At 32.7% G+C, this 16,522-nt stretch overlaps 3 protein-coding genes across 6 annotated transcripts; 2 read left to right on the top strand and 1 right to left on the bottom strand.

Annotated features, from left to right (window-relative positions):
* Window positions 1–676: 676 nt before the first annotated feature.
* Window positions 677–2,305, top strand: LOC125196508 (protein FAR1-RELATED SEQUENCE 2-like). Its single transcript, XM_048095041.1, has 2 exons — window positions 677–769; window positions 1,321–2,305. Exon 2 carries the CDS (start codon window positions 1,372–1,374, stop codon window positions 2,119–2,121), a length of 750 nt encoding a protein of 249 aa, XP_047950998.1. The 5' UTR covers window positions 677–769; window positions 1,321–1,371; the 3' UTR covers window positions 2,122–2,305.
* Window positions 2,306–3,243: 938 nt separating this feature from the next.
* Window positions 3,244–5,132, top strand: LOC125191601 (polyubiquitin-like). Of its 2 annotated transcripts, none has more exons than XM_048088990.1 (3): window positions 3,244–3,392; window positions 3,502–3,961; window positions 4,940–5,132. In XM_048088990.1, the coding sequence occupies exons 2-3, from the start codon at window positions 3,506–3,508 to the stop codon at window positions 5,036–5,038; spliced, it is 555 nt and encodes a 184-aa protein (XP_047944947.1). In that variant the 5' UTR covers window positions 3,244–3,392; window positions 3,502–3,505; the 3' UTR covers window positions 5,039–5,132. The 2 variants fall into 2 exon arrangements, with proteins under 2 accessions (XP_047944947.1, XP_047944949.1); XM_048088992.1 differs by having other exon boundaries at window positions 3,502–3,983.
* A 959-nt stretch (window positions 5,133–6,091) lies between these two features.
* On the bottom strand, window positions 6,092–8,383 carry LOC125196711 (E3 ubiquitin-protein ligase RMA1H1-like). Of its 3 annotated transcripts, XM_048095325.1 has the most exons (3): window positions 8,232–8,383; window positions 6,471–7,036; window positions 6,092–6,382 (listed from the first exon to the last, which is right to left on the bottom strand). In XM_048095325.1, exons 2-3 carry the CDS (start codon window positions 7,029–7,031, stop codon window positions 6,362–6,364), a joined length of 582 nt encoding a protein of 193 aa, XP_047951282.1. In that variant the 5' UTR covers window positions 7,032–7,036; window positions 8,232–8,383; the 3' UTR covers window positions 6,092–6,361. The 3 variants fall into 3 exon arrangements, with proteins under 3 accessions (XP_047951282.1, XP_047951280.1, XP_047951281.1); XM_048095323.1 differs by having other exon boundaries at window positions 6,092–7,036; XM_048095324.1 differs by having other exon boundaries at window positions 6,092–7,036; window positions 8,227–8,374.
* Window positions 8,384–16,522: the final 8,139 nt, after the last annotated feature.

Here is a 16,522-nt window from a genome sequence, read left to right as displayed (position 1 = left end):
CTTATGGGTATTTTGATCATGAAAATATCGGAAATAACCAAAAAGTAGTAAAATTGATATTAACTTATAGTTGGTGGACCTTAAAAGATATTATGAAATGTTACGGACTAAATTTACTCATTTGTGATAGTTGATGTACTAATAAAGATATTCCCTCTTTAATATATATGGTTAAACTCAAACGTAAACTTGATCAAATACTAATATTTGAGATTTGTGCAAAATAAAACCATAAACATAAAGAAATTTTAAAGCATATTTTAGAAATTTAAATATTTTTATAGTGCATTTGAAATTTCTAATTTATTTATCTATTATTATATTAATAAAAATTTAGTATATAATTTGTATATTCAACATAAAATTGAAAGTTATTTTTTTTAATTATCTGTATTATAAAAATAATCAATAAAGTGTCGAATTAAAAGTCTAACAAATAGATATCGAACAACAAAACTTTTATTGGGTTTTCAGACCAGTCCATCTGATTTTTGGGTCTAGCCCTAACGGGTTGCAGATTAATCGTGCACGGGGTAATAGGCTTGTAATTTTATCGAACTAGAAATTTTCAACCGTAACTCTATATATTTAGCGGGCTATTCGGACCAGTATACGTGTACCGCCATACCAAATTCTAAAATTCATGAATTATATACTCACTCCATCTCGTAAAAACGAAAAACCCCAACTCTCTCTTTTGCTGGTGCTGCCGGGGCCCCACTTCGCCTCCTCAAAGTCAGCGGCAGCGGCGGCCACGCCAATCCCTCCGGTACGCTTCCTTCTCCGTCAATTAGCGCTATCTACTGAATCCTCTCATTTTCATTTTTTTTATTTGTATATTGAATTTGAGATTTTTTTTAATATGACAATCGTGTAATCTCGCCGATTGCTAACATTTGATTTGAATTCTGTTACTCTTTTTTTTGTTTTTTGGAATTCTATTGTATGTTTAGGGTCTTCAACTGTGTAAATACAATAAATGGCTTCCTTAGCATTTTATACTCTGAAATTGGCATCAAATAGATTATACTATGGCTTTAAGTATCCTTAGTGACGGTTCGGTTTGTTAGACAAACTGATCATGATATGTAGTCTAGGATTTAGTTTCGAGATTATTTTAGTTGGAGTAGGTGACTATGACTAATTATCACATAATTATCCATCTAGGATTCAAATAGTACATATTTAATCTCGTGATATAATCTTGCAAACCAAATAGCCCCTAAAATGATCCAGGAGTGTTTATATGACGATAGAAGTCCAAAGTTTGGGATGAATTGTGGATCGTAGAATTCGACTGAAGGCGATCCTAATTTGCAGTTATGGATCTTGAAGTAGCTAGGAGCTAGTTATTGATTGCTCAAGATTTTGATGGATTGTGAGATAAATGGTGATGTAAATGGTGAGGTAGTTAGAAGTTCTACTGATTACCAAGGAGGAACAGATGCGATTGTCGGGAGTTCTGCTGATGGGGTGCTCCATCGTGGACTAGATATTAAAGTGGACGAAGATTCCTCCGAGATGGAATTGTTCGAGTTGCAGGATGTTGATTGCAACACCCCTACCGATGAACCATATATCGGCCAAGAGTTTGAGTCTGAAGCTGCAGCACATGCTTTTTACAACTCGTACGCGACAAGAGTTGGTTTTGTCGTCCGTGTCAGCAAGCTTTCTCGATCAAGGCGTGATGGAACTGCCATTGGCCGGGCACTGGTTTGCAACAGAGAGGGCTTCAGGATGGGTGAGAAACGGGAGAAGATGGTACGCCAAAGGGCGGAGACGAGGGTTGGTTGCAGAGCCATGGTTTTAGTTAGAAAAGGGAGTTTGGGTAAATGGACCGTTACAAAATTCGTCAAGGAGCATAGTCACGCTCTAACTCCCGGTAAGGGCCGTAAGGATCTCATTTACGATCAATACCCCAACGAGCATGATAAAATTCGGGAACTATCGCAGCAGCTGGCTACCGAGAAAAAGAAGGTTGCTGCATACAAAAGGCATTTGGAAATGGTATTCGAACACATCGAGGAACAGAATCGATCTCTCGGAAATAAGATCCATGACATTATGAACAGTGTGAGGGAGATGGAGAGGGAAGAACAACTAGATACTAGATTATGTTGACAAAATCATGTTTTACCCAGAATACAAGGAGAAACAAAACAGTATCAAGATTTCTGTTATATGAAGTATATAGTACTAGTTTGCATTAAATTTTTTAGTCCTTCGTACATTTGCTGTAGGAATGGTGATTCAAAGTGTGTAATTGTGCGCACTATCAATTGAATATGAATTAAGAGTTTTTGCATGTCTTGTGGATTCAAATTTTGGTAAGTAGACATTTTCTCTCTCGGTGATTATTTGTACTGATGTAGATCAGTGTTTTGGATTAACAGATTCTGTAATATGTAATCATACTTTACCAAATTTTATATGGGTTCCACTGTTAAAACTGTTTTCCATGGACGAAAGTAATATTAGAAATTAAATAAAAAAGGGAAATTGATCTCTAAAATCATGAACTTTACCTAAAATTTGGTATTTCCCATAAACTTTGAAATTGGTATATAATATCACGAACTTTGCATTTTATTTGGTATTTCCCAAACTCACTCAAATAAGATATTTTCATCAAAATCTTATTTAACGTAGGCAACCGTGATATGTTTTATAATATTTTGAACCACTTTTTAAGTTCATAACATGTAGGATAAAAAGTTACGTTGAAAATCACGTTGATTTAATTGTGTGAAGTATGATGAAAAAGCCTCGTAAGTTAGTCAAATATAGTAATAGACATGCCGTGGGAAATACCAAACAAAATGCAAAGTTCGTGATATTATATACCAATTTCAAAGTTCATGGGAAATACCAAATTTTAGACAAAGTTCATGATTTTAGAGACCAATTTCCCGGGAAATTGGTCTCTAAAATCATGAACTTTACCTCTACTTTAATACTTACACCCACTTTTTCTCTCTATAATTAAACACTTTAACCAATAATTCCTAAAACCCCGTGCCGGCTAAGTCATCTTTTAGCCGGGACGGAGGGAGTACACTAACTTCAAATTAAATAATTAATAGTAATAATTTATGGAGTATAAAATAAATAAATATGAATTAACTTTTTGAACTAAATATTGATGAAACCGTGTTCATCCTAAAACAAATAAATACTCGGCATCATTACATAGTACCTATAATAATTAATTAGCCTTGTCATATATGTACTGTAATTAATTAGCCCATCTCAAATCCAAAAACAAATAGTACTACATACTGTATAATTAATTAACTACTACTAAACCTAATCTTCTTCAATCTTGTCTGTATTTTCGCCTTCTCAGTGGCTGCGCTGCATCTCCAAATTTTCTTCACACTCTCCATAATCAGGTAAGTCGTTTTCTTCATCTAATTCTTCTTCTCCATTTTTCCGTGTCTGCGCACCTCTTGGAATATCATCAGAGAGGAAGGACTCAATTGCAATTTGGCCCAAAAACAGAGAGATGCAAATCTTCGTGAAAACCCTAACCGGCAAAACCATCACTCTCGAAGTCGAGAGCTCAGACACAATCGACAATGTCAAGGCGAAGATCCAGGACAAGGAAGGGATTCCGCCGGATCAGCAGCGCCTGATTTTCGCCGGGAAGCAGTTGGAGGACGGCAGAACCCTCGCCGATTACAACATTCAGAAGGAATCCACGCTGCACCTCGGCGGGATTCCTTTCGTGGCCAATCACTTGTTGAAGAAGATCACCCAGCTAAACGAGACCTCGTCCTCGTTGATCAAGACCTGGTCTAGGGCTTCCACCATCATTCCGGAAATGGTCGGGCACCGCGTTGCCGTCTACGATGGGAGGAAACACGTGCCGTTTCGTATTTCTGAGAATATGGCGGGGCATAAATTGGGGGAATTGAAGCCGCGGCGCCACAACCACAACCACAACCGGAAGGAGGTTCAAGTAAGCCACTCTTGCGGAAGAGGTTTATACATTTAAAACTTCGTTTCTCTTGGAATTTAGAGATTTTGAACTGATATCGAATCTTGAATAACAAGCATTGTCTTTTCCTATGGTATGCAATTCAGCCTTGAATTCTGATGACTATGCAATTTTTGTGACTCCTTGATGATATTGTGATATTCAGTTTCATGCTTAATTTTGCATTATCCTGGGCTGCTAAAATATTGAAGTGCTAGAATTTGCTTCTTTCTAGTGTTCTCATTTAGAATCTCCCTTAGGATTCAAGTTTCACCTGAAGCTTGAAAAGAGGGTAAAAATAAGGCTAGACGATGAGATAAGGAGAAAGTGGCTAGTGAGGTAGAGGGGACCGTGGCCTTTGTCAAAGTTGATGCAAAATAAGAATTTTACAACTGTACTACTAAAACATATCTTCCAGGTTTCTTGCCAGCTTGTTATTTCGTGGAACTTTTCATTTCATCATCCAAATGAATTTTGGTTGGGTAATGTTGTCACTAGGTTATCTCATATGTCATCTAGAATCATCACATTGCATTTGCTGTGCTAATGATTGAATTAGAGGCTATGAAAATGCAAAAATAAATCATCCCATTTATATGGGAAAATGTTACTGTAATACCCATCATTTGATATTTGCTACACCATATGGCTCTTATTGCAAACATTAGTTTTTCCTATATCTCACTTGAGCATTCGGGATAGGACGAGAGGTTACATTTTCCTAATCTTGCAAACCAATCGACTTCTGAGTTTTCTCAAATGAGATATCTGCTGAATTGGTTTCACAATGTAGAAGAAGGATGATAAAGTTAGATGGTTGGGATGTAGTTAGTGGGTGGAATTGGAATTTTGTTAGATAGAGATACACATTTTCCACTTTCAAGCTTGCTTTCATAGTACTACAACTGATGAGCATGGGACAGTTTTTTCTTTATCTGCTTCCTTGCATTTTGGTGTCAGGTGTTCGTTCATCCAAAATGGTTTTGCCAGCAGAAATACTTACTATCCAGAGCTGAATCGACGTGTCTGTGCAATTTGAATGGCGTCTGCCAAATGTAGTCTGTCTCGTAAGTCTAAATCTATTTGGATCTGCATCACATGAAACAAATATTCATCAAGTGTCAATGTAGTACTTAAAAAATCTCAATTTAAATTATGGATGATTAAAGAATATTAATTTAAATTGTGATATTTTTAATGGTAAAATAAATTATTAAAATTTCAAAAATTACAGACAATGAAATCAAATTAGACGAGCAGCATCCACAGCGGCGCGGCGAGTACCGTGCTCGCCACTATGCTCTTGCCGACGGCATGGTCATGCTCGATAGTAAGAGCACTGCCGTGCTGCAGAGCACACTGACGTGGCGCTCTCCTATTCGCCAATGGTTGAAATTTCCACGTTTTTTTAAACAAATATCGAAAATAATCCTAAAAATAAAAAAAAAATATTTTCGGATTCCCAAAAATATAGCCGTTTTATTACCTTTTCTTCAAATTTTTTTATTTTTTTTAAAATTTTTTTAATCCCAAAATTAACTATAAATACACACATTCATCATCCATTTTCCACATCAAATTATCTCTCACTCATACCTCTCTCATATTTTTTAGGATTTTAGTTATGTAATTTTTAATTTTTTAATAATTTTTAATGGAGTTGTATTTTCAGGTATTTTTAATACATTTATTATTGTGGAAAGTTTTTAGTAATTGAAATATTTAAATTTAATAATAAAATGGTGGGACCTTGAGCATGCTCTTGCCGATAAAAGAGCAGAAAGTAAAAAATGAATAAAAATAGATCGGACCCACAATCATGCTCTTGGCAAGAGCATTGATGTGGATGCTCTAAGTCAGAAGTGGATGCTCTAAGTCAGAAGGGAAAGAAATCGTAAACTTGCAGAGATGAGAGAAAAGGCTCATAGAAGTGTTATAATTATGTGCCTTGGTGACAGTTTTGCGTGAGGTTTCGAAGCAGACCACAACTGTCGGTGTTTGGTCCAAACTTAAGGAATTTACACGACAAAATCATTGACAAAATTTACAGTTGAACATCAACACACAACCCTAACCAGAGGACCAAATAAACAAACATAACAAGAGAAAATCTCTGTAAAAGATAATTGTGAGTTTGATTCCTGTCCATAACAAGAAAAAATCATGTACGGAAGGATATACCCACCCGTTCATCATCATCATCAACATCTCCAACACGCTCATATGTACTCTACTGCTCTCCCAGAAATGATCTATACACAGCTATACAACACTTGATTCTAGAATTACAAACTTAAAATAAGAGAAGACACATAACAATGCAGCAGAAAAGAAAGATCGACACTCTGTTCAGCGACTTGTCCTGCTCAATTTCGTGCCTTCTCAACCTCGGGCTACCATTTCCTATTAAGGGGTAAGAATTTGTATACGGATAAGCAAACAAGTTGGTGTCTGTGCTCCCAAACATACCAGAAAACACTATTTCACTGACCATGCTGATTGTTGGGCTAAAGAAGCTGGTTGTAATGGGTGGAGGGATCGAAGAATAGTTGCCAAATGGATTGGGGAAGTACTGCTGTTGATTCTCCTGATGAAACGGGTTTGGAGGGTTTTGCTGATTCAAATCGGAAGAAACTGATGGTGAAGTAGCAAGCAAGGTATTCAACCCGAGTGCTGGTGGCCTGGGAGGTACAGTTGCATCCAACTGCCACTTCTTGACTTCAGACTCGGACGGAGACCTGCCTCGACCATAGAGGGGGACCAAAGAAGCATTAGTGATGAATGACTTGCAGACCGGACATCTAGGCCGCTCATCTGACTCGAACGATGACCTCTGAACATGGAGCCATTTATATATGCATGGCCAGCAGTACAGGTGACCGCACAGAGTTACCACAGGTTCATGACTCGACTCTAGACATATGTTGCAATCAAACCCTCCATTCGGGTTTTCTGCCACCTGTGAAACGGAACTCCATTTTTGTTTGTGCGAGACATCACCCTCGGATCCCAAATGCATGGTTGGGGCACTAAAGCTTTGCTCATAAGCCATGATAACTACACACATGTAACAAAACATATTAGGGAAAGGAATGATTTTTCATACATAAAGATCATAGAAAAACATTTTGGTAGCATCTCCAGGAAAGAACATCTCAAGTCAAAAGATATTAGTTTGTAATCACACAAAACATGAAAGAATACAAAGGAAAATGGAATTAACCATAAAACGTGTTGAAGCTGAATCATGTTGGAGATTTTTTAACAGATAAAATGGCCAAGTCCAATGATACTTCCAGGAAAAGAACAAGACAAGTAATGTTTCCAGCCTGGGCTGGGGCATCTCATAAACTATCACAGGCTTTTATTTGGTTTATTAAATATAGAAAATAATAGATGATGGGTCCAAGATTGAGAATTTAGTCTTTCTGGATATAGCCAAACAGACACTCAACAGCTTTCAAACCGATTACATAAAAGCTGATCTTGTGCCACTAGAATTGTAAGGATTTTACAGTGGTGTCAATTAAAAAGTGCTAAACAGATTTTTCAAGAAAAGAAACGACAAATGTAAACAATTTTAGAAGAAAAGAAGATGATGATCCAAGAAACTTAAAACACAGTTTTAAACTCCCATCCGTTCCATTTTGAAAACTCTCTTTTAATTCTACATCTCACTTTCATGCCTGATTCACATTTAAAATGAAATCAATCTCACCTTTTATAAAACAAATAACAACTTTTTCACATAAATATCTTGTCCAGCACCTTTTCTAAAAAATTTCCCTAAAAGGTGTAAAGGAACACCTGACTTTTTACTACCACATCAGCCCTTTCAAACAAAATCCTCCCCATTCCAAGACTCTCAATCCTTCAAACTTCTCAAACAATTTCTATTCAAATTAGAAAATTCCAAACTGAAATTAAATAAACAAACTAAAAACTAAACCAATCAATTCCAGAGACAATGGTTGGATGACAATTTAAATTTATAATTCTTATCGTTTGGTAAAATTGAAACATTCCCCAGAAATCTACCAGATTATATCGGTCAATGAATTTCATAACTAATCACACAAAAAACAACAAAAACAAAAACAAAACCACGGAAGCCTAATTGAGAAACAAGGGTATCCATTCAAAATTCGCCCACCTTCAATCAAAATAATAAATAAAAAATTGAAAACAATGAAATGCTTGAGATCTAAAAAAAATAAGGTAAACCTAAACAAATTCCCGTAACAAACCTTACCAAAATGAAGGTAGAGCGGAATGTAGAGCGAGAAGCAGATACAGCAGGTTAATTTTTACAGGAAGAGAGGGAAAGAGAGGAGGGAGAAGCAGAAACAATTGGCGGTTTGATGGAAACGAGAAATCGATGTGAGTGTGGATAAACGTAGGGCGCTTTCACCTATATAGACAGCTGATTGGGAAATGGCTCACCTGCACCGCGTTGCACTGGATAATTATTTGCCGGAGCATGTGCCTTGCGTCGAATGCACGCGCCTTTCTTTCACGCTCTCCGTCAATCACTCCGCTCCACTGATTTACAATATTTATTTAACATAAGTAGTAATTAATTCTTTTATCTATGTTATGGAAATGAATAGGACTAGTCAAAATAATTACTGTAATTCTTTTATCTATGTTATGGAATTGAAAATTCCTGATTATAGAAATAGTATTAGTAAATCGTCTACTTTTTTAATTTTTCAATAAATTTAAGATGGTCCCTGGACTATAGATTTATCTCGAAAATGGTCCCTGGACTTTAAAAATATCACCAGTAGTCCCTGGACTAAGGGTTAATATCAAAAACGATATTTTGAGACGAAAATGCCCTTTTGAGGGGTTTTGGGGGTTTGGGCAATTTGGTCTTTTTACACTTTTAACATTTTAAATCTGATATTATTTTAGTTATGTACTAAATCGATATTATTTCAAAATTATCATTCTTCTTCCCTTTTGTCATCCTTCACTTTGTTTCTTTATTTCAATATTAGATTTAATTTTACAAAATTAAATTTTAAATTTCAGTTTTTAAATATCAATAAATTTTTTTAATTATAAAAATGATTAAATAACAAAAATTATTAGTCATAATCAATATTTGATAGTGTCTAATATTTAATCAATAAGATATAACAACGTCTTAGTTTTAATCAATATTTAATAGCTTTAATCATAAATAGACAATATAACACGATTTATTCTGAAATAAATATGCGTCTAATGTAAGACTAATATAATTTTCGTTTATTAATTTGAAAACAATCAATCAAAATGACTAGAAAATTTCAACAAAAATACTCCTATACAAAATTTTTAGTCGACTTCATAATATTCAATCACAAGCAATTATAACAACCGAACGAAGGCTAAATAGAATAGCTCTTATTTTTCCATCACGATTAATATTGTTTTTCTGTACTTCTTCAATTCAGCTTAATATTATATTAAATAACAAAAATTAATAGTTTCAATCAATATTTATAGTGTCCATGAATTAATAGTTTTAATTAAAAAAAATTATTGATATTTAAAAATTGAAATTTAAAATATAATTTTGTAAAATTAAATATAATATTGAAATAAAGAAACAAAGTGAAGGATGACAAAAGGGATGAAGAATGATAATTTTGAAATAATATCAGATTTAGTACATAACTAAAATAATATCAGATTTAAAATGTTAAAAGTGTAAAAAGACCAAATTGCCCAAACCCCTCAAAATCCCTCAAAAGGGCATTTTCGTCTCAAAATACCGTTTTTGATATTAACCTTTAGTCCAGGGACTACTGGTGATATTTTTAAAGTCCAGGGACCATTTTCGAGATAAACCCATAGTCCAGGGACCATTTTTGAAGTTCACACTAAATTTAAATTGTAGAAACCCTTTTTTTCACTTTCTACAATATTATTCCAAATCAATGAACTTTTACTTATGGTAGGGGATTAGTGGGAAAAGAATTCAGATCTCTAAATTTTGCTATTCATCATTTTTTACTAAAAATGTTAACACAGCAATTATAAAACAATTTCCCAAAATTAAACGACGTGTATTTTACAGGACTTAGATTTTTAGGTATATTTTGAAGTGGATGTAAAATAATGGGAATAAATTAGAATGGATATGGTGTTTATTGTTTATACTGGATTAAGTCACCCTTTTCTTTTCTTTTTAATGAATTAGGCAAAATTAATTACCTTGATTGTCAAACCTGGCACTTATTTCCCGTGACAAAATCAAGTTATTAATTAAATTTGGTTCGAATATACTCCCTCTGTTCCATAGTAATGGAGGTGAAACTTTTCGGCACGGAGATTAAGAAAAATTGTGTTAGGTGAGTTAAATAAAGAGAGAATAAAGTGAAAAATGAAAAAGGTAAAGTGATAAAGAGAGAAAAAAGTAAGAGAGAGTAAAGTAGGTGTAGACAAATGTGTTACTATGGAATGTATCAAAATGACAAAAATGACTCTATTACTATGAAACGAAACGGAGGGAATATTTATCATGGTCGTATGATATTTAAATTTGATAAAAACAATGCTGGTATCAAATAAAAACTTGAGATTGTACCATACAATGAAAACAATGTGAAAAAAAAGAAGTGATTAAAGTTGGGTGCTAACAATTAGTTTAACTAACCTAGTAACATCGCAGTCATGTATTGAAAATGTGATTGCAATTGTCGTTGTTAAGCTTGTTGTTTTGCTAGGTGTTCATCATCATGCCACTATAATATAATATGAAAAATTATTTATGTGGTGTAGTATTTTTTAAATGTACGTCGCCTTTTGGTTTGTTTTATTTTTAATTTTATCTTTGTCGAAAAATAGGGAACTTAATATAATGGAAAGGGACCACGACAGATGGCTTCATATCACGGTCTAGGCATTATATTAAATTGAAATATCTACTTAACTTAGAGAATCCAAAACCTGATAATATGATGCATTGATTAGTCACAGCCACATATACTTAACTTTTGTAGTATATGATGTATCTCAATCAGGATGCATGTTTCAGGTTATATACATTGCATTCCCATTCTCCTAGGCAAGCGTAAATCTCTAGTATATATGGAGTATGTATTTTATCACATTATACATATATAATATAGTTTGAAATTTTTATACGTACAAATACAATTTAATTAGATCGTGTGGTCACCAAATATACATCGTGGACATGCAAAATATATTCGAAGATTTAAAGGTCAAATTAAATTCCACAAACATCTCTTAGGTTGAGTTTTATTTCATAAGAATGAACAAAAAATCCGAAAATGGGAAATTAAATCAAGCTAACCAAAAACATTGAATTCGGTTGGTTTCAGATTCAGTATTTTCAAAACCAAATAAATTCGAAATTCGAATGATATATATAGATATAAATCATACTCCTACTATAGTATTATTTTTAGTTATTTGACCCTAATCAGGCATTCAATCTTAATCGTATCACAATTAAAATAAATAAGAGAAAAGTCATAAATACTTAAATAGTAGTAGTAATAAATAAATAGATAAATTATTTCTAGTTTGTTGTAATTTCATTCCATGTATAGACTAAACAACTAAACATATTATAATATTGGTTTAAAATTAAATATAAGGTCAACCCAAACGGCCTCCAATTAATCAAATGTAGGAGCATGTCGTATCATACGAACTGTAAATTAATTAGTTGGGTTTTACGTGTTGATATTATTTGTTTTGGGCACAGTCCTCGCGATTTTACTCTTGAGATACTTTTTAAAAGACCTTATATTAATAAAATAAGGGTAGTGACTAATCCATATATATGTTCACTCTCTGATGTGGGATATGATTTACTCATTCTGTGTACTGACTTTTAGTTACATATATTATTTATATGTTTGTGGAAATAAAAGCAATATTCTTGATCTAAATTAAATTTTGTATAGAGGTAGTCGTAGAGCTTGGGATTCAAAATTTGGAGAAAACCCTCTATTTAGAACACGCACTAAAAAAAGATAATTGATGAATTTATAGCAAAATCTGAACCTTAATATGTTTAGAAAACGAGGTACCCTCTATTATCATTTCATTTATTTTCCTCAATTAACTTGCTTGGTGGTGGAAGCATACGAACGGAAAGACGTTAGTATGGCTAGTCAGGTTATTCTAGAAAAAATTGACATAAAATTTATTTAAAATAATTAATATTCCAATATTAATTGGAATAATTTTGTTAAACAGCAAAGATCAATATTTATAAGTTATGACTAATCTTATGATATTATATCCCAAAGCTATGTTTTGGGTTAAACATATTAAATTGAACAACAATCAATATAAGAGCTTATAAGTTGTGAAAGTATGTATATAATTAAGCTATATAAGTTAAAACTTTAAGTGTATGTATTAAAAATATAAAATACAATAAAGTCATTTTTGTAAAATAATTGTTGGTTATAAAATTAGAAAAAATAATTTGCAGTTGTGGAACTTTGAATAATAAATTGGTGCATTACAACTCATTTTTTTGAGCTGCAGTCTGCAAAAATTTTGGACTTAATTTTTGTAACTTATAAGTGTATTCATATTATAATACTATCTATATAAGAAAATAATTTGAAAGCGTGAATGAAGCACATAGCATGAGGTGTGAGTGCATAACAGAAAACATGGTTTTTTTAGATAAGATTGGGAAGAGAGTTAAAGTGCAGTGTGGTTGTGTGAGAAACGACATGATGCTAACTTTGCGGCGCAAACCGTTTTCACAAATGAAATGGCAGTTGATGGTTTTACTCTTGTCATATTTAAATGCCAGCAACTCTTCAAATCAAGGTGGGGCATGTTACATATTGATTGATTCAAGGGTCTTAGATATAAAAAGATTGATTGATTCAAGGGTCTTAGATATAAAAAGATAGGGATATTGACCCTTAATATCATAGAATTCTTGTGATATTTTACTGGTGGAAATAATAAATTTGGAAATAAAGTTTATGATATTATTTGTTAATTTTAAAATTTATGAAAAAAACCCAATTTTTAGATAGTTCCATGATATTACGTGCGAATATCCCAAAAAGGTATTGGTAAAATCTAGTTTTATCGAGTTCATTAGAATAATTAAAAGGTACTACTCCATAAAAATATTAATTGAACATCTCCACCATAGTATGGATCCATTCAATGAATAAAAATTCGGATGAATTTTATTTTTTCCCTAATTTTTTTAACTAAAATATGAACTTTTGATTTATTGGGTTTTTTATGTAAAAGAAATTAGGGGATAGCTCGAAAGCGATGTACTACTATTTAATCTAAACTTAGATAATACACGACTATACTTACAATAGATTTAAAAGAAATTAAAGTTAGTTAATTCTAGTACTTTGTTTTTATGACTTTTGGCTTTCTATTTTAAAATCATTAACTCGTCAACTTACATGTAAAACTTTTTTTAAATCTTGCCTACAAATAAATTGTAGTTTTAAGTTTTCATTACACACTGATATTTTTTATCAATAAAAGTAACTCAATCTATGGAACCAAATCTCAAGTTGAAGAAAGATAAAAGGAAAGGCATTGAAGGATGCTAAGAAGTTTCGACAACTTGTTGGGAGTTTAATTTAGTTGAATATCACAAAGTTAAAATTTTCATACTCAGTTGGATTTGTTGCTCAATTTATGCAAAACCCAAGGATTCATCATTTAAATGTTGCAAGGGTCTTTATTAATGTGAAAGGAACTTTAAGTCATAGGCTCTTGTACAAGAGTGGTATTGACTTCTTGTTGAGTGAGTTTTGTAGATGCCAATTGGAATGGAGACTCTAATGATTATCAGTTAACTTCGGGATACTGTAACCATGAATATCATGTGTAGATCAAGTGTGACAATGAAAGTGCAATAAAGCTTGCTTCAAATCCACTTTTTTTCATGCTCGAACGAAAGTATATTGAGATCTGACATCACTTAATCCGTGAGAAAAATCTGAATCAATAGATCAAGCAATAGGGAGTTTGCACCGACGATGAAGTGGTTGATATTCTCACAAAGGCCTTGGCAAAGTCTAAGTTTGAGTTTTTTTTTCTGTGAGAGCATTCCCAACAGTTTCCCTAAAACCTCCCTTATTTCTCCCTAACTCCTGCCACATCAGCGCCACATCAGCACCATAATTTATCCCCAGTTTTTAGCCAACTTTTAGCCAACCTGCTCCAATGGTTTCTCCCTTATTTCTCCCTAACTCAACATTTCATTTTTACATCATCACTAATTTAATTGTTTTATTTTTGTATATAATAAAGCTAGCTAATTTAATTTATAAGACAAAACAAATAATAGTAATAAAGTTCGTTGTATTAAACACGGGTAAACATTACAACGACGAAAATTAATAAAAAAAATAGTACAGGAATGGAAAAAAAAATTCAAAGTAAAAAAAGGGATGAGGATGGGAAGAGAATGAAGAGAAGGTGTATTTATAGGGGGGAAATTAAAAAAAAAAAACAAAAAATATATTTATCGCCGAATTATCGCCCACAGTGGTCGGCGATAATTCGGCGATAATCCGGCAATTTTTCGCCGGTTGGCGATAAAACGGGAGGAAAAATCGCCGAATTATCGCCGACCTCTCCCATTGGTCGGCGATAACTCGGCGATAGACGGTGAAAAAACGCCGACTTTTAGCCGGCACCATTGGGAGTGCTCTGATGCCTTAGTTGTTTTCAATCATAAGTTTGGACTAAAATGGAATGTCAAGATTAGTGCTCAACTTTAGGAACCACTAACACATCTTATGTTAGTGGCTGATTTACTTTGTTTCTTGTTATCATTTTGTTCTAAATTGTAGAAATCACTCATTGTGCAGAGTGGCTTAGTGATTGATTTAATTACAGTTGTCCGTTTTATATTAGTGGCAGACATATGAAGAGTGTTGGAGGGTTATATTTAGGAATTTGTTGAACAGTTTTGTCAGTTGTAGAGTACTTCCAAAGACATACCTTATCACACCTTTAGGGCTCGTTTGATTTCATTCATAGGTTATAGTGAGATAGTTATTCGAATATAGTAGTTTCGGGCTTCCGGTAAGATAACATCAAGATATAATTTTTATAATGCTGTTTGGTTAATTTAGATAAGTTCACAAATTTGTTTATAGTTAAGATGAGAAATTACAGAAATATCCTTACAGAAAAAAAACTAATGTAAATATTACCATAAATATTTTTGGATTATTAACTAAATCAGTAGTTAATTTGTTGATTATTTAAGAATATAGTAGTCTTAATTTTATCAAGTTTAAGCATATTTATCATTGATTAAAGAAAACTTATGTTAATAATCAAACGGTCCATATTTGATGTGAAAATCAATGAAATTGTGAAGATGAAATAACCATAAGACAAAATCATTGAATCCATAATTTTTGAGAAAAAAGGAACTGATTGCGAACTACAAACCCAACACCACAAGTTTTGAGCAAGAACAATTAATTTTATTATGAGGAATAAAAACAATTAAAAAGCAACAAAACCCAACACCAAAATTTGAAGAATTCAACACAAACTAATGACGAACTGCATTGAAGAACATAAATTTTTTTCAGACTAGATACATAACACATCAAAATTTATAAAATAAAGTAATACAATTTTTTTTTTACAGAAAATATCTGGATTAAAGACATGCAAATCAAAATAAAATATTAAAAAGAAAGAGACTCAGATCTTGTTTAGCTACCATCATCGCCTCAAACATTATCCAATCGAAATCTCTGGAAAATCATTCCAATCCAAGAACAATCTTACAAAGAAAAGAATTTTGAAAAAAAAATGGCTCAGACTTTATAGGAGATGAGAGCCGAGAGGATAGATGAAGTAGAGAGAAAGAGAGAAGTAGAGAGAGAGAGAGGGATAATAATGGGAGAGAGAAATTTTAACTAAAGTCTGAGCCATTTTTTTTTCAAAATTCTTGTCTTTGTAAGATTGTTCTTGGATTGGAATGATTTTCCAGAGATTTCGATTGGATAATGTTTGAGGCGATGATGGTAGCTAAACAAGATCTGAGTCTCTTTCTTTTCAATATTTTATTTTGATTTGCATGTCTTAATTCCAGATATTTTATGTAAAAAAAATTGTGTTACTTTATTTTATAAATTTTGATGTGTTATGTATCTAGTCTGCAAAAAATTTATGTTCTTCAATGCAGTTCGTCATTAGTTTGTGTTGAATTCTTAAAATTTTGGTGTTGGGTTTTGTTGCTTTTTAATTGTTTTTATTCCTCATAATAAAATTAATTGTTCTTGCTCAAAACTTGTGGTGTTGGGTTTGTAGTTCGCAATCTGTTCCTTTTTTCTCAAAAATTATGGATTCAATGATTTTGTCATATGGTTATTTCATCTTCACAATTTCATTGATTTTCACATCAAATATGGACCGTTTGATTATTAACATAAGTTTTCTTTAATCAATGATAAATATGCTTAAACTTGATAAAATTAAGACTACTATATTCTTAAATAATCAACAAATTAACTACTGATTTAGTTAATAATCCAAAAATAT

Source organism: Salvia hispanica, chromosome 6, assembly GCF_023119035.1.
Source record: "Salvia hispanica cultivar TCC Black 2014 chromosome 6, UniMelb_Shisp_WGS_1.0, whole genome shotgun sequence".
Taxonomy (NCBI): Eukaryota; Viridiplantae; Streptophyta; class Magnoliopsida; order Lamiales; family Lamiaceae; genus Salvia; species Salvia hispanica.
Note: the sequence above shows the minus strand (reverse complement) of the source record. Positions and strands in the feature narration are given on the sequence as shown.

Excerpts from the sequence above, each read along its gene's own strand:
- LOC125196508 (XM_048095041.1), top strand. The coding sequence starts at position 1,372 with ATGGATTGTGAGATAAATGGTGATGTAAATGGTGAGGTAGTTAGAAGT.
- LOC125191601 (XM_048088990.1), top strand. The coding sequence starts at position 3,506 with ATGCAAATCTTCGTGAAAACCCTAACCGGCAAAACCATCACTCTCGAA. Across the intron at positions 3,962-4,939 it reads ACAACCGGAAGGAGGTTCAA|GTGTTCGTTCATCCAAAATG; the intron begins GTAAGCCACTCT and ends TTTTGGTGTCAG.
- LOC125196711 (XM_048095323.1), bottom strand. The coding sequence starts at position 7,031 with ATGGCTTATGAGCAAAGCTTTAGTGCCCCAACCATGCATTTGGGATCC.